At 37.5% G+C, this 27,328-nt stretch overlaps 8 protein-coding genes across 8 annotated transcripts; 4 read left to right on the top strand and 4 right to left on the bottom strand.

The window, feature by feature from the left end:
* Window positions 1–1,814: 1,814 nt before the first annotated feature.
* On the top strand, window positions 1,815–4,147 carry MONOS_975 (putative peptidase C69). The gene is made up of 5 exons (XM_067880279.1): window positions 1,815–1,937; window positions 1,991–2,021; window positions 2,084–2,152; window positions 2,210–2,361; window positions 2,446–4,147. Exons 1-5 carry the CDS (start codon window positions 1,831–1,833, stop codon window positions 3,854–3,856), a joined length of 1,770 nt encoding a protein of 589 aa, XP_067736039.1. The 5' UTR covers window positions 1,815–1,830; the 3' UTR covers window positions 3,857–4,147.
* A 269-nt stretch (window positions 4,148–4,416) lies between these two features.
* Window positions 4,417–6,034, bottom strand: MONOS_974 (putative Serpin (serine protease inhibitor); the record flags this gene model as incomplete). Its single annotated transcript, XM_067880268.1, has 5 exons — window positions 4,417–5,006; window positions 5,067–5,377; window positions 5,432–5,610; window positions 5,664–5,955; window positions 6,003–6,034. The coding sequence occupies 5 exons, from the start codon at window positions 6,032–6,034 to the stop codon at window positions 4,417–4,419; spliced, it is 1,404 nt and encodes a 467-aa protein (XP_067736038.1).
* A 241-nt stretch (window positions 6,035–6,275) lies between these two features.
* Window positions 6,276–9,022, top strand: MONOS_973 (uncharacterized protein; the record flags this gene model as incomplete). Its single annotated transcript, XM_067880257.1, has 2 exons — window positions 6,276–6,438; window positions 6,515–9,022. 2 exons carry the CDS (start codon window positions 6,276–6,278, stop codon window positions 8,533–8,535), a joined length of 2,184 nt encoding a protein of 727 aa, XP_067736037.1. The 3' UTR covers window positions 8,536–9,022.
* Window positions 8,953–12,672, bottom strand: MONOS_972 (putative squamous cell carcinoma antigen recognized by T-cells 3). The gene is made up of 5 exons (XM_067880246.1): window positions 12,533–12,672; window positions 12,322–12,453; window positions 11,887–12,258; window positions 11,587–11,786; window positions 8,953–11,448 (listed from the first exon to the last, which is right to left on the bottom strand). Exons 1-5 carry the CDS (start codon window positions 12,647–12,649, stop codon window positions 9,111–9,113), a joined length of 3,159 nt encoding a protein of 1,052 aa, XP_067736036.1. The 5' UTR covers window positions 12,650–12,672; the 3' UTR covers window positions 8,953–9,110.
* Window positions 12,673–13,318: 646 nt separating this feature from the next.
* Window positions 13,319–18,566, top strand: MONOS_971 (putative kelch repeat and BTB domain-containing protein 5/10; the record flags this gene model as incomplete). The annotated part of the gene is made up of 2 exons (XM_067880235.1): window positions 13,319–17,180; window positions 17,287–18,566. 2 exons carry the CDS (start codon window positions 13,319–13,321, stop codon window positions 18,060–18,062), a joined length of 4,638 nt encoding a protein of 1,545 aa, XP_067736035.1. The 3' UTR covers window positions 18,063–18,566.
* MONOS_970 (uncharacterized protein) lies at window positions 18,559–19,043 on the bottom strand (the record flags this gene model as incomplete). The annotated part of the gene is made up of 3 exons (XM_067880224.1): window positions 18,559–18,611; window positions 18,663–18,753; window positions 18,819–19,043. The coding sequence occupies 3 exons, from the start codon at window positions 19,041–19,043 to the stop codon at window positions 18,559–18,561; spliced, it is 369 nt and encodes a 122-aa protein (XP_067736034.1).
* Window positions 19,044–19,156: 113 nt separating this feature from the next.
* Window positions 19,157–25,197, top strand: MONOS_969 (putative breast carcinoma-amplified sequence 3; the record flags this gene model as incomplete). Its single annotated transcript, XM_067880212.1, has 7 exons — window positions 19,157–19,233; window positions 19,297–19,411; window positions 19,458–19,565; window positions 19,620–19,736; window positions 19,797–19,951; window positions 20,038–20,468; window positions 20,594–25,197. The coding sequence occupies 7 exons, from the start codon at window positions 19,157–19,159 to the stop codon at window positions 24,856–24,858; spliced, it is 5,268 nt and encodes a 1,755-aa protein (XP_067736033.1). The 3' UTR covers window positions 24,859–25,197.
* A 214-nt stretch (window positions 25,198–25,411) lies between these two features.
* On the bottom strand, window positions 25,412–26,272 carry MONOS_968 (putative collagen beta-1,O-galactosyltransferase; the record flags this gene model as incomplete). The annotated part of the gene is made up of 1 exon (XM_067880201.1): window positions 25,412–26,272. The coding sequence occupies one exon, from the start codon at window positions 26,270–26,272 to the stop codon at window positions 25,412–25,414; it is 861 nt and encodes a 286-aa protein (XP_067736032.1).
* Between the last annotated feature and the right edge of the window lie 1,056 nt (window positions 26,273–27,328).

The following is a 27,328-nucleotide window of genomic DNA, read 5'->3' as shown; positions in this document are numbered from 1 at the left end:
GTTTTAATGAAATGAAGATAATGAAAATGATTTTTGGTTCCAATAAAAAAACTGGTGCCAATAAAAATACTCACCTAACGACAAAAATATTCCATAACAATTATTCTATTGATGTTTTTCTTTTAAAACACAATATTGTTATTCATTATTTGCTCTGTACATACATTTCTTGTTTCTTCTTTATCTTTATTCATTATTTTAATGCGTTTTTCTTTAAGAAATCAAATTTTGTCAATCAGATATTTGGTTTCAAAAATAAAAGCTGCAAAATCTGTTAAATCAAATGACAATTTTCAAAATTAATATTTTGAATTTGTTTTCATTGACTTGTTTCTATCGTTTGCTTTTGCAGTTATTGAAGTTTGTTGAACATTTTCACAAAATCTGATTATCATATGATTTTAAAAAAATCATGAAATATCAGTACATAAAAAAAATTCATGAATTTGAAAATTTTCTTCAATATTGCATTTGAAATTATTCTATTATTTTGCATCTGCTCATTGAAATAAACGGATTTTATATTATGTGGGATTATGCGAACTTTGAAGCTTTTTTTCCACAAAGCAAACAATAATTGTATTTCTCATAACTGTCCTTTTCTCTCAGAGATTTGAAAATTAATAGGATTCTCATATTTATAAACAATTATTGTTGAAATGGCAACCTTATGTTTTGAAATCTTCACATTATTTCAGAAAATTATCACATTTTTTCCTAATTTTTTGGTAACAAAAAGTTTATCTGTCATGCTTATTAATGCAATGAAAAAGATAATCGTTTTTAAAACTTCCCCGTGCTTCAAGAAAATTTCTTGTAATTGAATGAAACATATTTTTTTTTTTGAAAATTTTGTTCTAACAAAATCAAAATGATTGAGTTATGTTTTATTCAAAGAATCAATGAATTATTTTCTACATTATGTCCATTTTTCAAATTGTTTTTTCATAGCAAATAATTTTTCTTTCGTTTCAATATTCACAAAAAAAAAAAAAAACACTGTAAAAATAGACCATTAAATAGTTATTATTTATAATAAAAAGATGACTTTGTTACGATAATAGCAACAATTTTTTTACACATCGTTTTCATCAAGATGCTTTGAAAAAATCGACAATTTTTCTTAATAATTAATTTTAAATGTTTGATTTTCATTTCACAAACACATGAATAAAAAATCCAGTTTTGTATTGAAAAACTTTCCATTTGAATGAAAATTTTTGAACAAATCAATTTGTTTTCAAAAAAGCAAGAAATGCACCTTAGCCTTTTATTCTTTGATAAATGTGTGATTATTTTTGAACTCATATTTTTTCTTTCGAAAATTTCGGTTCGAAAATTTCTTTTTAATGTTTCAAATGAACACTGAAAAGTGAACAGGCATGTTCAAGACCTCTTAATTTATATTTCTGATCATGCATTTGCTTTTGAAACAGTTGTGATTATTTAAGCACTTTGATGGAAAATTTCTTCCCAAATGAAAACAATCTTTGAATATTCAACATCCCGAAAAAAGTTATGATTACAAAAATAATCACCCAAATATTTTTTTTTCTCCGAAAAATTGTGACAAAAAATATAAAATTATTAATTTCGTTTTGTCACTTTTTTTTTAATAAATATTTACGCATTTCATTCTTTTTTGAAAAAGAAAAAGTGTTTTCTGGATTTATATTTCTTTGCGCAGTTCTTAACACATCAATGAATTATCAAAAAAATTTTTTTGATGATGTAATTATTTATTGCAATTTAATACAGATGAATAATGATTTAAAATTTTTTTCTTATTTTCAATAAAAGATAACATATGGCTTAGATCCCAACAATAATATGATAAGCTTTTTATATTTTTATACCTTTTTGAATCTGTTTAAAAACTCATTTGCATGTACCAATTTAATTGTAACAAAAGGAGCATCAGCAGAAGGGCATAATATGTATGCTCGTTTTGTAGTTTTTGTTTTTTATTTTGATTTTTCATTATTTGCAGGTTTACATATAGCGCTGATGCGTATCAATTGGTTTGCATTTTTCATTATTAAGCACTTTTTCTGTGTTATTTTTCAAAATTTCAAAAACACAGTTTGGAGATTTATATCACTTTCCAGCTGGAGATCATCCAAAAGATGAAAAGATAAAAATTTACGACTGGGTTGTTAATTTGATATATACTTATATTTGTAAAATTTAACAATTTGCTTGTTAATAGATTACTGATGATTATTATGGAGAAATCCCTCAAGTTGAACACACTTATAATGTTGTGGGAAATATGAATGAAAATAACGTTGCAATTGGTGAAACAACATGGGGAGGCCGTGAAGAATGCATTGACACAACAGGGATAATTGATTATGGAAAGTTTGCGAAGATTCATCTTTAATTTTTATTCATTTACACAAATAATTTATGAAATAATAATGTTTCATTTGAAAAATTTCATAGCTTAATATATATCACACTTCAACGTGCGAAAAATGCTCGTGATGCGATTGATATAATGGTAAATCTTTGCAATACTTATGGATATCGTTCTTCTGGAGAAAGCTTCACGATCGCTGATCTTGATGAAATTTGGGTGATGGATTTGATCGGAAAAGGAAAGCCAACAGGCACTGCCGGCACTCGTGTTGTTTATGTGGCACAGAAAATTCCTGATGGATCAATCAGTGGACATGCAAACCTTCCTCGAACGACCACAGTTGGCACTGAAAAAGAAACAATAACTTGGAAGTACAGCGATGATGTATTGAAATTTGCAAAGGAAAAAGGATGGTCAAATGCTGATAGCTTGGAACATTTCGACTTTACTGATGCATATTGTCCAATTAAAGGGGAGGGATTTGAAGAAGCCGGAAAGTCTCATGTTCGCCAATGCGATGGAAGAATATGGGCATTTTTTGCATCAGTCTTAGGAGAAGAAGCCATGAACATTTATAATGATTATATCCTTGGACGTAACATGGATAATCGTCTTCCGTTTTCTATGAAAGTGCCTGATGGTATCAAGAAAGTCACATTAAACGATTTGATGAACGCAATGGGTCATCATTTTGAGGGAACCATTTTGGATCCAACAAAAGACATTGGAGCAGGACAATCCAGCTCACCATATCGTAACAGACCGAATGTATATGAAGCAACAGTGTCTGATCCAGATCCAGTTACACAGAAATACGTTCACGACAGAGGAGCAGGGCAACAGCAAACAGGATGGTCCTTTGTTGCTCAGTTACGACCAAAATCGTCGGCACATGGAGCAGCGAGTGCTGGATCAGTGTTATGGTTTGCTCCTGACGATGCCTCTCTCTCAATACACATCCCAATCTACCCTCAGATCAACTATGTGCCTTCCTGCCTCACTCGTGACCATGCCTCTTCGCAGATGTTCAGCATGAATTCTGTCTTTTGGGTGAACAATCTGGTCGCAAACTGGGTCTACCAAAACTACGAGGTGCTTAAGCCTGTTGCCAAGGCGAAGCAGCAGGAGATGCGGAACTATTTCCGCGCATCGCTGAGACAGGCAGATGCCACAGCCATGTCTCTCTTAAGCCGTGACGAGAAAGTTGGAAAGGAGTTTTTGACTCAGATGTGCAACGTGTGGGCAGAAAAAGCCCTGACTGAGTGGAGAGGACTGTTTGAAGAGATGTTCCGCGTGTACTTTGATGGCGCAAGACACAACACAATTAAAGGGAAAAAGATTCCTTCTGTAGATTTTCTCCCTCCAAGAAGTGATTGGTACAAGCTGATTGTTGACGAAACGGGAGACCGTTTTCTCTGGCCCGAAGAACAAACGTCCACCAATGGATCTGACACAAAGCCAAAAGTTAGTAAAAAGATGCGGTTGGTTCTTTAAGTGATCTTTTTGTGTTTTGGCCAACAGTTCTCTTTTTTCGAGTTATTTATTCCTATAATTTCGATTATTCAACAATACATAGCATGATTACCATCACTTCCCTTTGTTTAGTTCTCTTTTCCTTCAAATACTAATCCTACGTTTTCCTTTCTCTGAACCTTCTTATTGTAAGACCAGAGTGATTGCTTTACTTTTTTTGGTTATCTTTCATTTTTATTGAGTATTTCAAATCAAATTTCGTCTTCTCCAAGAAATAATGAAGAGAAATATAAAAGAGTGAACAAAATAAAATATTGAATTTCTAATGTGTTGCACGAAAATGTATTTATCCGAATTATAAGCATAAATAGAAAAAGTCAAAAGGTATTTTTCGAATGTACCTTTTGCGACTTGTAACACTTTCCCAGTCATGAAGGCATCATTAAAAAATTCATCAATTGTAAAAAAAAGATAATTTAACTTATTGAACAGTCAACAAATTCCAAAAGGCTATCTATGAAATCGATATTTAACCTGCAATTATATGAGATATTCCTTTAACCAAAGAATACATGTTTTTGTCAAAGTTCTTGCTTCTCATATTTTTCTTGAAGCTGTTTGTAGATATGTGCATTTTTCCTGTTTGAAGAAGAGGAGCTTTGGGCAACATTGACAGGGTCCATAATAGCCCCCTCAAAAAGAATAAGATTTGCATCTTTTTCAACAATAGCAACGATAAACGGACGATTAACAACGAAGTCAATTCCCTTCTGCTCCTCTTTCTCTTCAGCAGAGTTTGAGTAAGTGATTGTTGCTGCAGCTGCTTCAATTCCCAATTCATTCACATCCAAGACAGCATGGTGAACGATATCACTGACATACAGATTCGCTTTCTCTTCTTCATCTCTCTCTCCTTCTCTTGCCTTCAATGATTCATTTCCATCATTCTCAAAAAAGCCCGGAGAAATATTCGAGAAATTTGCTGCTTTTGTAAAGATGTTCCGAATACCCAGCTTTGAAAGTGTATCTTTCAGTTTAGTTTCTTGGCTGATTTTCATCTTTGGGAGCTGCACATTCATGCGGCGCATTGCCATTGAACGAACTACGCTGTTTAACCAATCAGCTTCTATGTATTTCGAGATGCATCTTTGCATTGATTCAAAATCGCGTTCTAAGAATCAGAAATACACCAAATAAATAAATCAATTCGGATAAAAAATACTAAGCATACGATTTGGTAAGAAAACAATAAATTGCGCTCTTTTGTCTCGGAATGAAATTGATATTGCCCTGACGTCCTTATTCTCCACATACAACATTTCTTCATTCTTCTCCATCATCTCTACCTCTTTTTTTTCTCCATTCAAAAGAAAGAACGTTTGTAGCTTTGTTTTTGATGGATCAAAAGGATAATCCCATCGTTGTTTGAAATAAAGTGTATTTATAAGAATAATTTTGTCTTCAATATTCGTCTGCTCAACAGCATTTTCAATTAAACCATTTGTCGAGTTTTTGACCCAAGAGTTAATCATGGAGGCTGTTCTAAACATGACTCGTAATAAAAAAATTTTTTTGAAAAATAAATAATCGTCAAACTCTATATCTCCAAAATTCACAAGTTTTGCAGTTGCATTAAAGGCTTCGCTACAATCTGAAATATACTGTTGGTAAACATCAAAATGATCATTTATCCAGATTGAATTTGCAAGCAAATATAAAGGTTGGGAATTGCTATGAATGAGTGCTTTTGTCAATGAAATCTGAATCTCTGCAAGCTGAAAAAGAAAATAATTACTAAAATAAAAAACACAAAATAAAAATAGAATACTGTAATTTTTGCTTCTTCAGACGGAATTCGTAAAAATGATCTCAGCAAAAGCTCTGTTTCTCCAGTTGCACCATGCCCCAGTAACATTAAGACAGTATGAATCGAAAAAGGTGAAAGGAAAATTGTGTGAGACGAAGTCGCCAACGTATCCATTATATAATGTCCAACATCATTAACATAATGAGCTTGCTTTATTTTTTTCTGTGTTAGTTGTTCATCTGATAATTCTGGAGCACGTAATTCTTTTGAAGAAGTCTTCTGAGTTAAAACTCCACAAAACAAATTTGAAATTCTAAATTTCAATCAAATTACACCACGAATAAAAGCAGTTATACACACAATACACAGATTGTTAAAACAATTCTTAGCATGACGTAATTTTCTTTCAATAATAAAATATAATTTTTTCTTTTTAACATATTTTCGTTTTTGACATCTTTGTTGATTTTAAATATGCCTGTCGCAAAACACTGTAAATGAATACCAAAAAAGATTTAATTATCCATAATAATTATATTGAAGTCATTGAAACAAAAAATATTTTGATAGAGGTTTCCTTACAATATTTCAAAAAATAAATTTCATCATTTTTTGACTTTACTATATTTAGGCATGGACATCCGACCTATTGGTCATGTTCAACTCGACAATTCTCCTGTTGTTCTGCCTCCTATTTTTTATCCTCCTGAGAGATACAATGGAAAAGATAAAATTAGAACACATCCCAAGCACAACATTCATTCCCTTCAGTCATTCAAAAAGAAGAATACACTTTGTATATTTTTCATTTTCTAATTATTTAATTTTTTATAAATTTATTGTTTTAATGATTGCTAAATTTTTACAAACAGATTCAATTGATGAAGAATTAACTATCAGCGAATTAGATAGTGAAGTGAAAACAGCAGCTCATGTTTCAGAAGAAATAATGAAACAATTGAACAAGGAAGACAATTCAAAGATAGCAGATACAAAAAATGAAGAAATTGAAAGATCAGATTCACCAGATCTTCTTGAAACTTTCACGGAACATGAACATAATTTTACTGCACTTTTGGAGGAAGTTACAAACCTGTTATCCTGGCAAGAACAAGATCCTCAACAGGATATAATATCGAAATTTAAATTACTAGCATCAAAAGTTGATGACAAAACACATTCAGAAGACTCAGAACAAAAAGAAGAAGGGAAAGCAGAAGGTGAAGACAAGCCACAAAATTTGCAGGATTCTGATCTTATGAAAAATGAAAAAAGTGTAAATTTGTCAGAGATTAGAAAGCTTGCAAGAGATCGAATGAAAGAAAGGAGATTGCGGTTGGAAGCGTTAACAAATCCAGTTGAAAAGAAAGGGGCAAAAAATAAGCTGACTTGGAGAGAAAAGGAGGAAATCTTTGAGAAAGAAAATGGGGGAATGCCTCATTTCATGATACCCAAAGGAGTGAGTGATGGATTTGGGGATAGGAAGCCATGGAATGTGGAGAAGGAAATACGAAAGAAACAGGAGGAGCTGAAGGAGGAGGAAGAAGAAAGAGAAAAGCAATGGAGGAGAATGTGGAAGAGAGAAAGAGAGAAAGAGAAACGAAAAATGTATGAAGAAAAACTAAGAGCAAAAGAGCAGAACAATCAAACTGATGACAAAAATAAAAATGAAATCCAAACAAAAGAACATGGAGAAGAAGAAGCTGTTCCCAATGCATCTTCGTTTTCTTCTTTAAGCAATCAACAAACAGACGAATCAGAACAATACGAAGACGATTTTGAAACTGTTGGAGAATCCAAAAGTTCAACTAAAAATCCACAGCAAACTCAACCAGGATTTGAGCAGCGTTCCAACCAACAGCAACCGCACTTCCAACATTTAGCTGCTATTCCTTCTCTTAAGCTATCCTCCACCGATCTCTCTCCGCCCATCAACGCTTCGTCATTTGCATCGCCTCCTCTGCCGCTTCTTTCATCAAAAGTGCCAAGAATCCCTCTGAAGATAGCTGTGCCGCTGTCGATGAGTGTGACATCCATCTCTTCACCTGCTATGCTCTCTGCAAGGGGCGAGCCGCATGTGAGAAGCAGAGAAGAGGAGAAGCTCGCAAAGGAGAAGGAAGAGAAGGAAGAGAAAGAATGGCAAGAAACCATCCAGACAGGCACACCGCTGGATGTGATGGAGAAGCTGGTGATGTTCAAGCGGAAAGACGAGAAGAAGCAGCGCAACGGCCTTTCTCCAATAAACGACCACTACCTCATCACACCCAGATTCCAGCTGCCTTCGTCCAGCCGAGCACATCTCTCGCCTGGATTCTCCTCTTCTGCTTCAGCCTCTGCTTCATCGTTGTCGCTGCACACTCGCTCCAACAGCTCGCTTTCGAGAACAGCAGCTCCTGCAGTCACATACACCAGATCCAATTCATCGAATTCTTCTTTCCCTTCCACCGAAAAGAAAAAATACTTTTCTGAGTCACTGCAAATCAGGCGGGAAGGAGGCAATGGCAGCAAAATGGTTAAGTCTCCCCTCTCAAAATCGAGTGTGTGTTCTGATTGCCTCCTTCCTTCATCGCCTGCCTCACTGTCGGACTCTTCTTTCCGCGGGTTTCGATCAAGAACGAGCTTGAACGAACACCAGCCTCTTCTTTCTCACTCATTAACTTCTCAATCAGCACAAGCTAAAGATTTACCGAACTCTTATTCTTCATCTCATTTCTCTCCTTCTCATTTGGCTGATTCGCCTGCTCTCAATCGCCACTCCTCATCTCTTTCAAGTTCTGCCCATCGCCTTTACAACATCCGCTCTACATCTTCGCTGGACAGATCATCTTATTCTCTCTCTCCCCCTGTACATGCACAAAACCCTTCGTCTTGTACTAAACATTCAAATAAATGAGCTCATTATGTTTATTTATTGGAATTTTTTGCATATATTATATGTTTAATGGTATTATTTATTGCATTTCTTTTTCTTCGAAATTGCATCATTCTTCAAAATATGTGTTATTGTTTAATAATTGAAGGATGCAATATAACATTGTTTATTTTTGGTTTATTTGCTTTGTTTATCTATATTTATAGTCGTTTTTTGTGAACATTCAAAATCTTTCATTGGCTTTTATGAATTTCAACTTAATATTCATCTGACAGGTATAGATATATTCCTGCAGATGTTACTGTTAGTATTTTTAATTATATGTCTGACATTGTTTAATTCTATTTGATTCTAATTATTTTTTTTCTTTTCTCATTTCACTTGTGTTAAATTATCACTTGAGTTTTTATCCGTTTTTCCCCAGCTTTTTCAGGTTTGTTTTATCGAGCAGCTTTGTATGTCTTTTATCAAAGTGGAATAAACAATAAACGAAAAGATTCGAATTGAGAAAAAATTTTTTAGAAAAAACATTAAAATGCCTTCCGACTTTTTGTAATAAGAATTGTAAGAAAACTCATCCACGTGCAAATTTTTTATCATGTCTTCCTCAACAACGAAGGTGGAACCATAGACAGAATCTGCCTTTGCCCAGTTTTCGTTTCTTGCTTCAAAGCCTTTGCCTTCTCGCTCTCCTCTGAGAAATTCCCAGCTCTGCCTCTTCTGCTCCATCTCCACTGATTTCCTTCGTCATGTCTTCGTGCTCCTCCTCTTCTGCTCTCTTTCCACCTCTCCCCTTGCCTCGGCCTGCTCACAGCAAGTGCAATAGGCCTTCCATCAATAAGGCTCCCGTCTTTCTTGAGCCCTTCCTCCATTTTCTCCTTACTCACAAATTCAATGTATCCCAACCCTCTCAATGTGCCATCTTCGTTCGTAAGCAGCCTAACTTGCTTCACAGCACCTGGTTCAAACAGATCTTGTATTTTCTGTTCTGTCGCTGTATTGGCCACATTCCGCGCAAAGAGTGTATTTTCATCTGTGAAGAAAGGCTTGTGCTCCACGACGCCTCCTTCTTCATTACTTACATGCGTCTCAGTATGTTCTTGTTGTATGATTGAATCAGATGAGTCTGTACTTGGCATCGAAGATACAGAAAGCTGAATGTATTCTTGGCTGTCTTTAAGATCTCTCTTTCGCTTTGTTTCATTCAGCGGAATATCTGGCTTTATTTGCTCTTCTTGCGTTCCTTCATTCTCTTCTTTCTCTTCATGCTCCATCTCATTCTCCTCATCGATATCATCTCCTCTCCGTTTTTCAACTGTTTGTTCTTCTGCATTTCTTTCATTCGCTTTTGCTGAATTACTTGTTGGCTTAAATTCCAATTGTGGCTTTGCATTTTTTTCCAATGTTTTATTTTCATTCTTTTGTTTTCCTTCCTTCGTTGCTTTGCTTGGACACTTCGTTGTTTCAATCACATTCTGATTTTTCCCTTCTATCCTTCTTCTCTCATCCTCTCGCATTCTGATGCTAATCCTTGCTCTTTCGACATCCTCCACCTGCGCTGCCATCCACTCCTCCCATTGAATCCATTCATTTCCGATCTCTTCCACTCCTTCCACACCATATCGCACTCCATCTCCGAAATTCCTCCTTATCAACTTTACGCAGTTGCAACTGGCCCTCTCAGCTGCTTTTATCAAGCCTAAACGGATGGAACTGCTTAGTCTTCCTCCTTTTTTCACAGCCGTTTCAGTCAAAGATGCAATTTCCTGATCAATTGAGTTCCGATCAACAAATTGAGAATCCTGTGTTGATTCTGAACTTGCTGAAGAGGCTGACACTTTTGAAGCATTTTCATTAATTTTTGTTTGCTTCCAAAGGGCAGTCAGAATAAATACATGATAAACATCAATTTCGCAGAAGAGATCAACGCTATCAAATGGAGATAAAACTCCAAAGATTGATGCAAGTGAAGGCAATGAAGTTTGAGTTGTTGTTTTTTGCTTTGAATTCTCTGCAGAATTAATTATGCATAAAGATGAAGCAAATTGGAAGATTTCATCCACAGCTGCTTTTATTTTATGAGAAGGCTGACAAATTTCAGTGAATTCAAACGGCTCATGGTCCAACTGACCATCACCTTTCTTTTGCTGCTCCTTTTTCTTTTTCTTTTTCATTGCCTCAGACTCTTCAGGTGCATCGTCCAGCTCCATTTCATTTCCTTCAGCATTCGACTTCTCTGCATTCAGACATTCATTCTTCCACTCTCTTATGAGCCATCTCATTGCCCATTGCAGATACGCCAACACAACATCCACTCTTCCATCACGAGGTGGAACTAGTACATGATGCAGGGAATACAGTGACTCACGCACTTTCGAAGCATCAGGCTGAAAAACGTGTTGAAGAGCATTTATCACTGTCTGCTCCACCTGTCCAAGCGAAGAATAAAGGATGGAAAGATCACTAGAAGATTCTGTTGACGATGAATTGAATTCCTTTGATTCATCTGAAGATGGCTCAATTTCCATCTTTCCTTCATCGTTTTTTAAGCTTTCCCATTTCTCATTGAGAACTGTCATTGGATTCAACAACGGAACCGCCATCTTTTTCTTTTCCATGTGGCGCATCCAGGCAACCCAGATGAGTTCATTCCTTCCACAGCTTCTCATTGCACGCTGATACAACTGCTCCACAGCATTTTCTGCTGCAACACGCAGCCCTGCCCTGGTCTGCGAGCTGATAACAGCAGGCTTTGCTTTCTTCTGCTTGGCAGAAGAGGAGTTCGACGAAGCAGATGCCTGTTGGCTCTTTGAAGCAGCGTCGATTGCTGCACGATATTGAAGATGTGCAACTTCGAAATCGACAAATTCATTTTCATAAAAATCGATATATCGTATCCACATGTCGCTGTCTCTGTACAGAAACCAAAGTGCTCTTTCAATCAAATGCAACAATAGAACATTCAATGTTCAAGGAAAATAACATGAAATAATATACAACAAATATTAAAAGCCATTTCAGACAATTGTGCAAAGGTGAAATAATCATTAGAAACAAATATTTGTGTCAAACCTTTCAAATAAAGCGATTATCCGCGAAGACTGTGACAAAGGAGGAACATATTGCTCATTCTGTTTTCCCATCAAAGTATTTCTTCGTTTCTGCTTTTCAAAGTCGATGTATTCAATCCATGATAGCTTTTTTGGATCTTCTTCACTCGCTCCACTAACTGAAAGTTCAAATTGCTTTCTCTCTGACATTGCATTCATTGACTAAAATTGCAAGACACAATAATGCAAATAGTTTTTATATACAAATAATCAAAACAATTAATCATAATAATCTTGATTCAAGTAAAAAAAAAAACACAACTTGATGGTAATATGGCGTTATTTCATAGTTCATCCCAAGAGCATCTTTCATTTCGTCTGATTCCGAAAAAGGAAGTTGCTCCTTGTTTTCATCGCTTAAAAGCTGAGCCTTTTCAAAGCGATGCATAGCGAGAAATGCATCTCGCAGTCCTCGCATTGGTATCATCAGTTGTTGATGAAACAATTGTCGAATTTTCAGTACTTGCTTTTTGTACAAGTCCGAGTTTTCTTCCGAAAGCTGTTGCAAATGCTGACATATATTTTCTTCTTTAATATTTTCTATTTTTCCATTTTCGTCATTGACAATTTTTTTTGTTATTCTTGCCAGTTGTTTAGATTCAAACTCTTGGGCACTTGACCACAATTCAGCAGCCTTAAATACCAAAAATAAATCAACAAATAAATATAATTTTGAATATTATAAATTTGTACAAACCGAATCAATAAAATGACCACAAAGACTAATTCCTCGACTATAAATGCTTCTAATTTTGTCAATGTCTATCTGATCATAAGTTTCGTTTGAAAAAGATAATTCAGCAGCTTTATCCGCTGCATGTGCATAGTCCTTTTATTTTTGAAAGAATTAAAAAACAATAAAACACTAATCGATGAAATTATTTCAAATATTTAATTAATTTGCACACAATCCAAATTGAAGGCGTGCAATAATCTACAACAAGTCCTTCATAAGTTGACAATATTTTATCTTTTGTATCATTATTCAAAGGTTCATTGCGCAGCTTATCAAGAACTTCTGTCATTAATTTTCTCGATCTTATTCTTTATGCACATATAATTTTTTAAACTTTCTTTCCGAAACAACAAAAAAACATATATTTAACAATCTTCTCCAGAATAAACACCAAAGTTGTATGTTGAAAACAGTTTTTTTATCCAAAGATGATATTATGAGAATTGATTCAAAGGGAAGAAAGATGAAAAATCAATATGTTTGTTTTTTTGATATCTTCAGTTTTCAGAACGTGTTCATGAAACAACCAAGACAAAAACAAAAAGCTTGAATGAAGCATATTTTTTTTAAAAAAAAAAAAAATTTTTTTTTTTTTTTTCCCATTCAAAGATTTCTGAAAAACGAATTCTTGGAAATAACAATTAAAATGATTAAAATAAAGACGATAATTGAGTGCTTTGATTTTCATAATTCTTGGATTCTGTGATTATTAGTGCATATTTATGATTTTTTTAATTATCTTTTAATCATGTTATTTTTCTGAAATACGAAAATATCAATTTTAAGTGAAAATAGAAAGAACTTCCAAAAAAAGTGTTTGAAAATATGATTGATTGATGCAAAGAAAGACATGCTTTTGAAAGTTCAGAAGCCTCAATCCCTCAAGAATGCAACTTTAAAATATATGATATAATTGATCAAAAGATCAAACATTTCTTGGACCTTCTCGTTCTACATCATGCAACTTGCTTTTCATTTCACTTTACTGCTTATCATTAATGCCTTATTTGCTGATGCAGATCCTCAGGTTCAAAATATTCTCGCAGGCTTTGGAAAAAGCCCAGCAGGAGGATCTCCTCCTTCTCCGCGCCAGAATGCAATTCTAATTCGTCCGAGTTTTACCGGATGTCCAAAAAATTTATTTTATTGCTTTTCAGGTATTGACGGAAAGAAGCAATATTTACAAGATGTGATGAGCTTTATCTACACAAGCGGTTCAATGGATTGGCGTCCTGTTGAGATCAATGGCATTAATACTACCCCACAACGAGTTGAATATAGCTATTATGTTGACGATACAGATTTTGTGATTTGGGGAGGAATGGGCCCTGACGGGTTTTATGACGATATGTGGGCTTTTAACATGCAAACAAAAGTTTGGTCCGAGGTTTTTCAAAGTCATGAACGACCTTCTGCTCGACAAGCAGCACACTTTTGCAAAGATGGTGAATACTTTTATATATTCGGTGGTAGAACAAATGACGGAAAGACAAATGATGTGTGGAAGTTCCATATTCCAACACGAGTTTGGACAAGATTACTTGGAGAAGTGGACATTAAGACATATACAGATGCCCCAGCTACAAGATCAGGAGGAGGGGCATTCGCTTCAGGATCATATTTATACATTTTTGGAGGATACACATCAAAATCAAAACAATCGCAAGATGTTTATAGAATTCCGGTTGATAATCCAACTGAAGGTGATTGGAAACATCTTCCGTTAGTTGAGAGAGGCACAACAACAGAAATTAACGTTGTTCCACGAACGGAGGCAGGAATCTGTTGGGATGGAAATTATGTTTATCTATTTGGAGGACTTCATGAAGAGACCACTTCTGAAGAAATGGCAAACGATCTTTTGGTTCTTGACTTCACCAAGAATGTTGCTAATGCAGGGCTAATGACTGTTGAAGTTGTCGTTCATGCGTTGCATGACGAAAGCTATCAGCGCAGGGCAGGTGGATTTGTCATTTGCGATGAAGAATCAACGAACGAAGGAGAAGGAGCAGTTGTTACAAGAAGGGGATTTGCGTTTGGAGGAACACGTGATGGAGATATTTTGGGGAATTTAGACAGAATTACGTTGGATGCGAATGATATTTCTGCTGGCGTCAAAGAGTGGACACGAGTGTCCGAGACTGTGTCTAACATTCCTTCACCACGGGCACTTCATGGTGTTGTTGGCGCTCTGGGCAGATTGTGGGTGTATGGCGGACAAGGAACAGGAGGCGCAGTGCTCAATGATTTGTATTCTTACGATATCGCAACCAAGAAATGGCACAAAGAAGAGCCAACAGGAGGGAACACAGAAACTCCACCTGCCTTGTATGACTTTGGGATGTGCGAACATTCTGGCCGTCTATTCATATTTGGAGGAATTGGAGTTGATCTAGTAACCGGCGTAAAGGAAGTGAAGAACGACATTTGGGAATATTCTATTACTGACCATTCGTGGTCTAAGATGAAGCCTCTTTCTTCTCTGAAGCCATTGGGAAGATCTGGCTGCTACACGAAAATTCTGCACAAAAATCTTATTGTTGTTGGAGGCAGAATGAGTGATGGATCCGTCTCCAATCAGATTTGGGTGTTTTCATTGATGTCGTGGAAGTGGAAGATAGCTTCAACGCGCTATCGTCCTCAGCTGCACACCAACGTTTCAAAAATATTTGAGAAAGGCGAGTTTGATGAAACCCAATGGATGATGAATGCGTTGGAAAGAGACACGCAGCAGGTTATTGATTTTGAGCGAAGAGAAGAGTACGATGAAGAAGAAGATATCGCTTCCAATAATGAAAAAAGTAAAATGAGCGTATACGAAACGCCCATCAAGCGTAAAGTTGAGAAAGTGAATTCATATGATATTGGCGATGCTGATGATGATACATTTTCTGCTGTTCCACCTTACATTTTAGAGAAGCGAGACGATGTTGCCATCCATTCGAAGGAGATGAAGATTGAAAGAGACGGCAAGACATACGAGGTTGACCAGATAATCATCGCTGGTGGTGTCTCAGAAACAAGAGAATCCAGCATCACATTGGATTATCTCATTTTGCCGGATGTCGGAATGATGAAGGATCTCGGAGCAAAGTTGCTCGACACCTCCAGCTACACGTCTTTGATTTCTTCTCTTTCTTCGTCGAATGAAGAGAACAACGACACAACAAATGCCCAGTCTGTGACAAGCAGCCAACAAGAGTGGAAGCGGCCAAGTCGTGCTGTTGTAGCAGACGATTCTGAGCAGCGAGAGTTTCTTGTGTTCTACGGAGACCCTCTTCCAGAAGTGCCGTATCCAAACACCCAGCAGGAGCAGTATGCCAAGCTGCCCATTCATTACAGATCATACACAGCTCCCATCGAAGACGGATTCCTTTCGTTTTCGGGGCTTGACGTTGACACAGCCAAGTGCAGAGTGAACCATTGGATCCTTTCTGACCCTTCGAAGCCTGTTTTCGAGTACTACGAAGGGAAAGATGATCTCACAGCGATGGCTGGCGGAGGAGCTGCATATTATAAAAACAACTTGTACTGTTTTGGAGGAAACATCATCGGCAATAAGCTCCCAGCAGACAATCAATTCCACAATCAACTGCTCATTCTCCACATGACAAAGAACTTTACCTGCTCTCCTGGAACAAAGAAAGTAGAGACAAAAGCGCTGAGCAACACTGCTTATGTTGGAGGATCTCTTCCAACCAATGCCAATGTGGTTTCAGTAACTTCTTCTTCTTCTTCTTTGTCTCATTCTGAGAAGCTGGAAGCATTGAAGTCCTCAAAAAAACCGATGTCGACTTTCCAGGCGATGGTTGCACAGGAGACATTTCAGAGAATGCTGCACAATTCAAATATGCGCACACTGTCATCGTTGTGGATATGGGATAATCAACGAAGATACACATCATTGACAGATCTTCTCCAAATGGAAGATGCTCATTCTGCTTTCTCTTCTGTTTTATCTTCGAGTTCTCTCAACGAATCTGCCTCTTCTTCTTACCTTTCGTATGGAGAGCCTTCTGAGCTTGCCTTTTCTCTCGACTCTGAGTCCGAGTTCTGTGTCTTCTGCCCAACTGGACAATTCGCAAAGAAATTCAATTCAGTCGAATGCACCAAATGTAATCCAGGTTCCTACAACAATTACGAAGGAGGACTGTCTGGATATCATTGCGTAGCATGCCCAGCCAACACATACAATGATGAAAGCGGGAGAGTTGAGTGCAAACCGTGCCCGAAAGACAGCTATTGCCCCGTTGGCTCGAAGAGCAGCAACTCCACAAGGCCATCAATGGACGAGCAGAAAGATGAACAGCCACCTTTCTATGAGACCAACGATAAGTTCTCTCTGTTCATCACCATTGGATGCTATGTGGGTGGTGCAATTGTGGGTGTTTGCGTGTCGTTCATGTGCATCTGTCTTCCTACGCGAGGAAAACTATTTAAACTCGATCTGTTTTCAGACAGACATTCAAATAAGTTGGATCCAATCACCAACACTGCACCTAAAGTGCTGAAGAAGAGCAGAATAGGAGGGTTTGTCTCAATCATGTACCTGTGCTTTGCAGTATGTGCGGCAGTTTCTGTTGTTGTGGAGTTTCTGTGGAACAACGTAACTGAGACGAAGTCTGTGATAGCTGCATCGATGGAGCCCTCGCTGGATCTGACCTCGATTGTTATGCGCTCCTTCCGCGCAGAAATTACACTGAGAGACTACTGCGGAGAGTGTGTGAATGGAATCCCAATGGAAGATGTGAATACGGTCACAGACTGGTTAGACTGTCATCCGAAGTTTTATCTGTCTACTCGGAATTTAGCTTCAGTCAGTTTGTTTTATCTTATCTTCTTCTATTTTTAAAATTTGTGTTTATTTTGTGTTGTTATGTTCAACAATCTCTTTTTATTTACTTTCTTTTTTTGATGATTTTACAGCAATTGATAAGAATACCAAAGCTCGAACTTATCATGATCTTAAAGTGCAATGCAAGCAACAGCCATCAGTCAACGATTATTTGAATCCAGTGAAAAACTGCATTGTGAAAGTTACTGGAGATAATGTGGAATTTGCCTTTAAAGAGGATGGATCTTATCCAATGATGAGCGTGATGACAACCACCGACAAGGCACATGCATATGCGCTTGAGGCGAAAGTTTCTGTTGACACAGGAATCGGATTTGGGTGGAAAGGGAAAAAAGGAGATTTGTACAAACGCCTTTCAACGAGGACACTTGTTGCACAGTCATCAAGTTCTCAGCCATTTAAAGGAGCACAGAGCACAGTGTTTCGCTACAACATTATGCCTTCTATGTTCACGTTCCCTAACGACACGAAAGACGAAGGGTATCAAATTGTCTCATCAGCCACTCTTCTCGGTACAACTGCAGCAGAAGATGAGATGAATGTCAAATATGGCTTGGGCGTATCAGTCGATTTCACGCAGGATCATTCCGTTCTCCTCACGAATTGGGTCTTCAGAATGAAGATTGGCTCGTTCTTTGCCAACTTGATGTCAACTGTGATGGGATTCATGAGCATATTTGGATCTGTTGTGATGGTCCTCGAAGTGATCTCCACAATGAAGCTTCCGTGTGCCAATAAACTCAAAGAAGCTATCTTTGGAAAGCTGAGAGATGACGATGAGAAAGTGCTTCGCCGCAATGAAATGTACGCTCCAGTAAAGACTGCAACTGATGCCATGAAGGAGTAAAACTCTAAAGCAAAAGTTAAAAAACTAGTTTTTAACAAACTTTATCTTTATTGCTTGTATCAATTGATTGTTAAAATTCCATTTCTTTTTCACATTCCACATTACAACATTTATTTTTCGGGAGACAGACTCTTCCATTTCTATACACTTTCTGTATGTTTTTTATAAAGTTTATTTGTTTCCTTCGTAGCCATTAACTTCACTTCTTTTAATGTTATTTTTGTTATATCCATCTTTTGCTGTAATCTACACTTTCTGTCTCTACTTGAAGAAGATAATTTTTGTTGTCTTCCTCTCCGTTGATGTTCATCATCAACATACTGCAATTTGAATTGTATTCTTTTGATTTTCCAAATTTATTTTTTGAATTTTTTATATTTTTATTGCTAGTATTTGATTTTTTTATGTTCCTGTCCCAATGATTTGGGCCAATGAGCTTGAGACATAACATGAAATGAGTAAAGATTTTTGATTTTGACGGAAAATAAATATTCTTTCAAGAAACTCCGTGCAATGCTCCTAATGCGTCTAATTGCTTGCCTATTTCATCTTTCGAATATTTTAAAGTTATTGTTTCAATAACAAAAAAATTCAACAAACCAAGCTCGTGTTCTCTTCTGTTAAGAAGAGCACAAAGAGTGGCCTCATTTCCAGTTGGCTTGTCAAGATGACTTTTTATCCTTTGTTCTTCCTGTATTTTAAAAACGAAATAAAAACGAAATTTAAGCATATGGATGCTCTCAAAGTTGTTCAAACCAAAGAAATTGATCCTGCCAATTGTTTTGCCCTTTCAAGTAACAATTCATATTTTTCCTTCCTTTCAGAGATTATCCCTTCATCGTTAGCTTGCTTACTTCCACTGCTAACGGATAAAACGTCAGTACTGGCAATACCAGGCTTAAAAAATACACCTCTCTGAGAACGCTTTATTGAAGAAGAATTACGTAAGTTTGAGGATTGTGATGTTGTTTGAAATGACATCCTTTAATTTTTGGAAATATTATTCAATGTGTTCAATCCAAACAAACGAGTTAAGTTATCAAATAAATACTTATACTTCATTGATCAATAGGATCAGACTGTTTGACAAATTCATGAACCCTTCCGAACGGTTGGAGTTCGACAGATTGACATGGACAACGTTCGATACAATGTTAATAGGAAATTCGAAGTTTGGAATTATCTTTTCCTTTTTTATTTGAGAATACAAATTTTATCTAAAATTTTAATTTAGACATAGATGCGCAATATTTGGATATGAAAACGGTCTTCAAATGTGGGATATAACTGGGCATGGCGAATTTCATGAAATTTTATCACTGAGTGGATTTTCTGTAAGAATGGCAAAAGTTTATCTTTTCTTTTCTTCTATTTTATGTGTTAACATATTTCCAGGTTTTACCTGATTTTACTCCTCCATTTAATGCGTGCAATAGCGATTATGACGATTTATTTTTCCGAAACAAACCATTTATCTGCTTTTCGACATACACAAAACAATTGGTATTTTCTATCTTTTTGACCTTATCAGTTATTCTTTGAAACATTTTAATAAAGCCTTTCGATTGCTATTCACTGCACATTGTATCGCTGAGAACAAATACTTGCGTGAAGCAGCTTCATTTTAATTCCCCAATTTTGAGTTTTCACGTAAATCAAAGCTATATATTAGTTGTATGGTGAATAAGATATTGCTTTTGAGTTTTATGAATGGACTTATTGTTATTTTTACAGTCTCTCCAAACTTCGTTGCATATCTTTGCGTTGTCTGCATTGGCTATGGATCTACCAATACCAATTTGTGTTATGTCATTAACGATGTCAACACCAAATGAACTTTCTTCCATTCTTGCTTTACCGCCAATAGCCCTTAAAAATAGATGGATAGCGTTTGCTTTTTATCGTAGATTTAATATTCATAATCAGCATCATCATTTATTTATTTGCTTTTTCATTCATTAATATTGCATCATAGATTGTCTTCACAAACACATCCTCAGCTTCTTCCTATTCAGCCTTTGTCGCAACCTCCTCCAATCTGCATACAAAATTCTCGCAGTTCAGAAACACGATCCAAACAGATGGCATCCTCCTCGTCTTCATCTTCATCTTCATCGTCTCCATTGCGCCAATCATCTCCTTATTCTCCAAGCAGGCAATGCAATTCTTCTTCGATGCAGACTCATCAGCATCAGCATCAGTATCAACATCAGCAGTCTGCCTTGTCAGGCTACGTGGAGTGGACAAAGGACAAAGCAGCACAGCTGATGTCGAAGCTGTGGAAGGGCAAAGACGATTCAGGTTCACAAGCGTCTTCTCAGCAGGACAACAAAGAAAAGGTAGATGATGGAGTGATTGTGCCGGCAAAGAAAAAAGGAATTTGGGAGCAAACAATGGAATACGTCTGTATGTTATCTTTTATTTGCATACAAATCCATTTTAATTCAGAACTTCATTATTATTATTATTATTAATATCATATTGAATCGTAATCTGATGTTTACATTTAATATTTCATTCAAACACCACAGCTGCAACAGGCGCAAAGATCTGGTCAGTTTCTCCTCTTTCACCTTTCCTCCGCAACACATCACACAGATCATTTTCTATTTCCTCTTCCTTCGCCTCTCCTGCCTTCCCTCCTCCAACCAGCATCTCCCGTTTCTCGTTCCTTCCCCATTCCTCTCCTTTTGATTCTGCCTCTTTTCCTCTGCTGCTGATGCCTTATGGAACAGTCCGCTCATCCATTGAATGCCTTCCCAATGTGATGGCAAACATTCCATTGGCTGAGAAGGACATGTGGCTGCACAGAGCACACGTGGAACATTCACTCGAAGACAGCCTGAGACTCGCACAGCCACACCAGGCATCTCATCTGGAGCATCCTTCCTCGTCTGCTTCACGCTCAGCGTCTTCTCCTTATCCATCTTCTACTTCTTCTTTGTCTTCTTCAACATCATCCAATTACATGCAGCAATCTTCTGACAATTCAGAAGGCTATTCTCGCTCTATCTCTGGTGCTTCCTCAGCCTCCTCTTCCTCTTCCTCTTCCTCTCCTTCGCTCTCTCAGTCGCTCTACATCATCGACATCCCAACACTTTCTGTGCTTTTTTGTGGTTCCGTCTCTTCCTTTCCAATTGCAGCGATTGCATTCAACAAAGACGCCTCGCTTGTCGCTGTGGCAGACACCGAAGGGCAAAACGTGTCTGTCTTTTCGCTTCTGCCGCTGTGGAAGAGAGGAGTCGGCGAAGGCCTGTGGAAGATCCGAAGGGCAAAAAGAAAGAAGAAGCAGCTTTTGGACGACTCACCAACAGCACAGCCAGCTAATGGACATTCACAAACACTGTTCACTTCAAACGATATTGTGGCACCTTCACTCCTGCCTTCTGAGGCACACACCATATTCAGCTCAGACTTGTCTTCTCCTTCTCTTATCGAATCTTTCTCTCTTCCATCTTCTTCGTCTTCTTCTGCCTCTCGTCATATTTCTTCCAGAGAGCCTGCCATCGCCTTCTTCTCCTCCTCCTTCCCTCCTCCCTCCTTCTACCCACCGCCCACTCCATTCACCCTGCGAGCACTTTGCATCTGCCACCGCGGCGTCACACGCGCGCTGATCAGCAGCATCACCTTCGACGACTCTCTGTTCATGCACGTCGACTCCCCAACAATCGATCCAATCAGCCAAACTGCCCGCCCATCTGCTCAATCTCCTTCTCAGCCTCCACCTGCTCCTTCACCTCACTTTGGCTTCTCCCCTGGCTCGTCTGTGGCTGAACCATATTCTGTCAACTCTGGCAGCTTTCTTGCAGTCACATCTGCCAACAACACTACACACCTCTTCTGCATCCCCTTCTCTCTTTCTCATTCTCTTTCAGCTGACTCACCGCTCCCTCCTCCGATTGTCCTCAACTCCACAGCCAGGCTCAAGTGGAAGGAGAAAGACAGCTCAAAAACTGGAAGTGGATGGTTCCCATTCGTATCTCAAGGAGCAGACACAGCTTCTGCTGGAGATTCTTCTTCATATCGTGGATCATCTTATTCATCTCCTGCTTCATCTGCTTCATCATCATCTTCTTCCTCTTCCTCTTCCTCTTCCTCATCCTCTCCAGCTTCCTCAATTGCCCATCCCACCTCATTCTGTTCTGTGCAATTTGTCAGCCGAACTCACATCGACACAGCGCCTTCTTCTTCTTCTTCTTCTTCTCTTCAGTCAAAACAGTCAAACGAGGAATCCCTGCCATTTACACACAACACACAGAGTGTATTTCTCTCAGCCACACCAAACGGAACAATCAGGCTGTGTGTTGTGACTGCTCAGCACACAACAAACAAGACAGAGCTGAATGCCTCTCTTCTGCCACAGTCTGTCAACTTCGCTTCTCTCCACCCTCAAAATGCTGCAAACTCGTCTTCTTCCTCTTCATCGTCACCATCACCTTCCTCTTCTTCTTCTTCTTCTACATCTTCACTGTCTGTTGAGTATGAATGGGATTGCCGCAGACAAAGCAGTTGGAATCCGCCTGCTCTGACCTGTTCTCTTGGCAAGGCAACACCAACAGCCTCAGCCACGTCAAAGATTGACTCGTATCCACAAATCCCTCTTTCTCGTTCCTTCTCCTCGTCTGACACGCCAACCTCCTCAAACTCACAGGGTTGGGTCTCGATTGTCCCCACGCAGACACACTGTGACCAGCTTCTTCCTCTTTGGAGGCAGAAGAAGAGGCTGCTGTGGAAATGGCAGCTGAGCAGAGACGAAGACGCTGCTCTGTTGGAGACGGTGAACAGGAAGCTGGCAGACACAGCAGGAATTCAGAGGGGAATGCGATGGGGTGAGATGTGCCTGCTGAACGACGCGCACTTTGCATCCTCATTTGCACCAGCGTCGCAACAGAGCAATCAGAAGAACAAATCAGCAGCTCATTCGATTCAGCCACCACAACTACATGAACAGCAACATCAACAGCAACAGCAGCAACAGACGTTGTATTGCTTCACAGACCACAAACCACACTCTAAGCAATCAAACCATAAGTTGTGTTCTGCATACTCCGACATCGCTGCTGAGTCTTCCTCCCATTTCTCTTCGCTGGAGCTGACGCCGTGCCATCCAGTTGCCCCGCTCTGTGCTTATCACCACGACTCGTTCAAGATGCTCTCTCGTCTGTCTCATCAGACTGCTCCTTCTCTGTTTGCCGCTGTGTATGACTCTCTTCTCCAGTCGGCACCTGCTCAGTCGCCTGCTGCCATCTTCCGCTTCTTCCTGTCTCCGATTCAGATGGACAGCAACTTCACTCCTTCTTCTGCTTTCGCCCAGCCACTTTATCACGTGCGCCTTACAAACCCTGCTGAGCAGAGGATGCAATCAGCTGAGCCATCTCCTTATCCTTCCCTGCCCTCCACAGGTGTCAATCCAACAGGCCTACCGAATGCGTATGACATCTCCCGCGCTGTTGCAGATGTTCCTGCGCCAACTTCTGCTGGACTTGCTGTGACTATCTCGCTGCAGCACAACAAAATGCCATCACAGAATTATTTATCAAACAGGCAGAATGATATTCCTCAGAATTCATATTCCAATTCTCCTTCTCTTCATTCTCCTTCTCCTTCTTCTTCTTCTTCTTCTTCGCGTTTATCTGCTTCGAATTCTTCAACATCAGCAAACAGAACCGTCGCCAATCCAGCACTGACTCTAAGCACAATTGTGTCGAGCATCACAGACGAGCAGCAGCAGCTTCACCATCAGATAGGAAGAATTGACCCTTCGGTGCAGCTGAGACAGGCACTGGAGACACAATGGGATGATCAGCAGGAGAGGGAATTGAAGAGGAAAGAAGAAGAGAGAAGGAAGGAAGAGGAGAGAAGGAAAGAGGAAGAGAGGAGGAAGCAGGAAGAGAGAAGGAAAGAGGAAGAGAGAAGGAAGGAAGAGGAAAGGAGGAAGGAAGAAGAGAGGAGGAAAGAGGAGATTAGAAGAAAAGAGGAGGAGAAAAGAAGAGAGGAGGAAAGAAGAAGAGAGGAGGAAGGAAGAAGAGAGGAGGAAAAAAGAAGAGAGGAGGAAAGAGAAAGAGAAAAGGAAAGAAGAAGAGAAGAAGAGAAGAAAAAGATGGAAGAATTGAGAAGAATCGAAGAGGAAAAAAGGAAAATGAAAGAAATTGAGAGACGAAAAAGAGAAGAGGAGGAGAAGAGAAAAAAGGAGGCAGAGGAGAGAAAGAGAGAAAAGGAAATAAGAAAGAAAGAGGAAGAGGAAAGAAAAAGAAAAGAAGAAGAGGAAAGAAAGAGACAAGAAGAAGAAGAAGAAGAAAGAAGAAGAGAAGAAGAAGAAAAGCTGAAAAACGAGAAAGAGCAACGAAATCAAGAAGATGAAATTCAACAGAGAAAGAAGGAAGAAGAAAAGGAAAAGAAAGAAGAAGAAGAAACGAAAAACGAAAAAGATGAAAGTGATCCAAAAGAGGAAATAGAAGACACAAATTCTGTTGATGGAGAGAAAGAAGATTTGGATGCTAAGCAAAAACAGACACCAGAAAGCGAAAAGAAAAAGAATGAGAAGAAAGAATATGCTCAAAAACAGGAGGAAACACAAAGAAAGAACAAAGAAGAACAAACAAATGAAAAAGAAGGAGAAGCAGAAGGAGAAGTTGATTCATCAAAAAAAGACGAGAAAGAGGAAAAAGAAGAAAAAGAGGAAAAAGAGGAAAAAGAGGAAAAAGAGGAAAAGGACGAATCAATAGAAAATGATGACACAGAAGAAGATGCATCCAGCGATTTAGATGATGACATTCAACTTAGCTGCCCAATGTAAAAAGAAAGAAACAGAAAAAGAAAAAAGAATTGAACAATTTGAGAGCATCAAAATAGCTTTTCCTGCTTTTGAAAAGACTTAAAAGTCGTAAAGCACAACAAAAACTGTGAGCATTCAGATTGATTCAAACTTTGCTCTAAATGTTCTTGTTGTCTTGTTATAGAATAAAAATTTCCTTTTTTTTTAACATCAGAAATTTATCTATTGTTTTCACTTGAAAAGTACTTTGTTTTCTTTTGTGGTTTTTTAGTTGAATTTTTGTGATAGCTGTTGTGGTTTTTCCTTCTTTAATGTTTTTTTTAACAATAAGTGAATAATGAAGATGCTGCAATAACTTTGTATGTTATTTTCTATTTGTTTAAACAGGTTGTGCTTTTCAAAAAAAATGAAAAAAAAGCAAAGAAAGAATAATTGTAATGTATGAAATGAGACGAACGAAGTGCTGCAAATTAACACAACAAAAGAATTTCCATTTGAAATGATTACTTTTTTTTCTAAAACGCTCAACAAATAATTAAAGAGCTCAAACCTTAAATAAAAGTTGAAAATCCTTTCAGCTGATCGCTTTTTTTGGTGCAATATCGCTTTCCCATCTTATGGAATTGTCTTGCACAACAATAGGCCTTCCTTTTGTGGTATAAAAATTTAAATAGCCTCCGGTATATGATAGCCAAACAACATCTGCTGTTTGCATCATTTCAGTGTTGGATATATTAATCAATTTTTCTGCAGCTTTTACTCCGTTTAAAAGATAAGCATGAGCACCCCAGAAGAAATCAAGTCTGCACAAATCTTGAGACACTTTAACGGAGCAGTTGTGACGATGTCTTCCCAAGAAAAGTCCATCCCAGTTTTCGGGGAGCTGAGACATCAAAGGAAGAAGTACTTGAGCAATATTTGAAGGAAGCTTTGCATCATCTTCAAAAATAAGAACGGGTCCATCAACACCTGTTTTCTTTGCCCTTTCAACGATGTCAAAATATATTTGAAGATGACTTTGCCAGCAACCAATAGTACCATATTTTGTGAAATACGGACCCAATGATTTGCAAGCTTCAGTAAAATTGAATTTCGTCCGAGGATGCATTCGACTCAAAAATGAAAGTCGTTCGTTTGTGCAGTCAGATGAATTCAGAAGTTTTCCATCGATTCCAGGAAAGAACTCGTATGGAAGCTTGGTGTATTTGAGCTGAGAAGCCATATAACGCCTTCTATCTGTTCTTCGTTCCAAACTAATAACATATGCTCGCAAAAGATTCATATTGTTAATGCATGCTTCTGGTGAAAAAGATGATTGGTAAAGTTGTCGAGGAAGAAAATGCATCAAAAGGAATGAAAGTGGAATGGCCATTGCGCAAGCACCACATAGGACAATAAGTATTGCTTTCAATGACTTGAGCGAAGCAGCTTTCATACTTTAATTCACAATAACAAGACAAAAATGAAAAAAAAAAGAAAAAAAAATTCGCTTCAAAATAACTTTATGTATCAGATCATTCATTAAAAAAATATTCTGTGATAATCAACTATCTCTTAACAAAGAAAAAGAACATGATTTTTAATCAACTGCCATATGTTGGAAAAGAAATTCAATGTGAAAAAAGAGAAAATGTGCGAAAGCAAAAATAGAAATTGAAGATAATGAAGAAATCGAAAAGCAAAGTCTCAAAATGTGATTTCTATCATTTTTTTCATTTAATATAAAAACAAAAAATATGATTGTTTTTTCATACAAAAAAGATTATTTCAAACACATGATTCGAAGATTTAATTTGAAAAAAAATCTTATCATCGTTATTCACTCCTTTCATTAAAAAGTGAAACGAATTGTATATTAAACCATTGTATATTCCCACATATGTGATGATGATGAAATAAAACATAATGGAAAATAATATAATATGGATGGATTTTTTCTTTTATTTTTCGATTTGATCTTTATATAATATTAAACTTGAAATCGAAAATTTTTATTTTCTTTGTATATCAATCAAAGTTCAGAAGAAAAAAATGATCTATTTGGTGCAACGCACAAACGCTTATGCGATGTTTACTTTGCGAATTTGAATTCAGAAAAAATACAACATTGTTTATTCTTTCAACATATTAGTGAAAATGCTTGAAATACACTTCTTACTATTTAAATTGCAACTAAGTTATGCTTAATATCAATTTTAAACATCATCTACTATACCAAAGATTTAAAGATGCGTCTATTGTTTGAATGCTTCATTTTTTAAATGAATTTCTGAAATTGAATGCTTTCTTAATGGTTAATAGCACGGCTAATTTCGTGAATGAAATTAGTATAAATAGATCTGTTGCAATTATACTTACAGGACAAGGAGTATTCAAAATTTAGAACAAATCAGAGAAGTTATCGTTTTTCAGATAATTATTCACTAAATATATATGAAACGATGTCAAACAATTATTTAAGGCAGAGATTGGAAAGATAATTGAATGTTTT

The sequence above is a fragment of the Monocercomonoides exilis genome (genome assembly GCF_001643675.1).
Source record: "Monocercomonoides exilis strain PA203 chromosome Unknown scaffold2-2631571, whole genome shotgun sequence".
Lineage (NCBI taxonomy): Eukaryota > Preaxostyla > Oxymonadida > Polymastigidae > Monocercomonoides > Monocercomonoides exilis.
The sequence above is the reverse complement of the archived record's forward strand: the minus strand, read 5'-3'. Positions and strand labels throughout refer to the sequence as shown.

Excerpts from the sequence above, each read along its gene's own strand:
- MONOS_975 (XM_067880279.1), top strand. The coding sequence starts at position 1,831 with ATGATAAGCTTTTTATATTTTTATACCTTTTTGAATCTGTTTAAAAAC. Across the intron at positions 1,938-1,990 it reads TCAGCAGAAGGGCATAATAT|GTTTACATATAGCGCTGATG; the intron begins GTATGCTCGTTT and ends CATTATTTGCAG. Across the intron at positions 2,022-2,083 it reads GCGCTGATGCGTATCAATTG|TTTGGAGATTTATATCACTT; the intron begins GTTTGCATTTTT and ends TCAAAAACACAG.
- MONOS_972 (XM_067880246.1), bottom strand. The coding sequence starts at position 12,649 with ATGACAGAAGTTCTTGATAAGCTGCGCAATGAACCTTTGAATAATGAT. Across the intron at positions 12,259-12,321 it reads GTGGTCATTTTATTGATTCG|GCTGCTGAATTGTGGTCAAG; the intron begins GTTTGTACAAAT and ends TTGGTATTTAAG. Across the intron at positions 11,787-11,886 it reads TAACGCCATATTACCATCAA|TCAATGAATGCAATGTCAGA; the intron begins GTTGTGTTTTTT and ends TTGCAATTTTAG.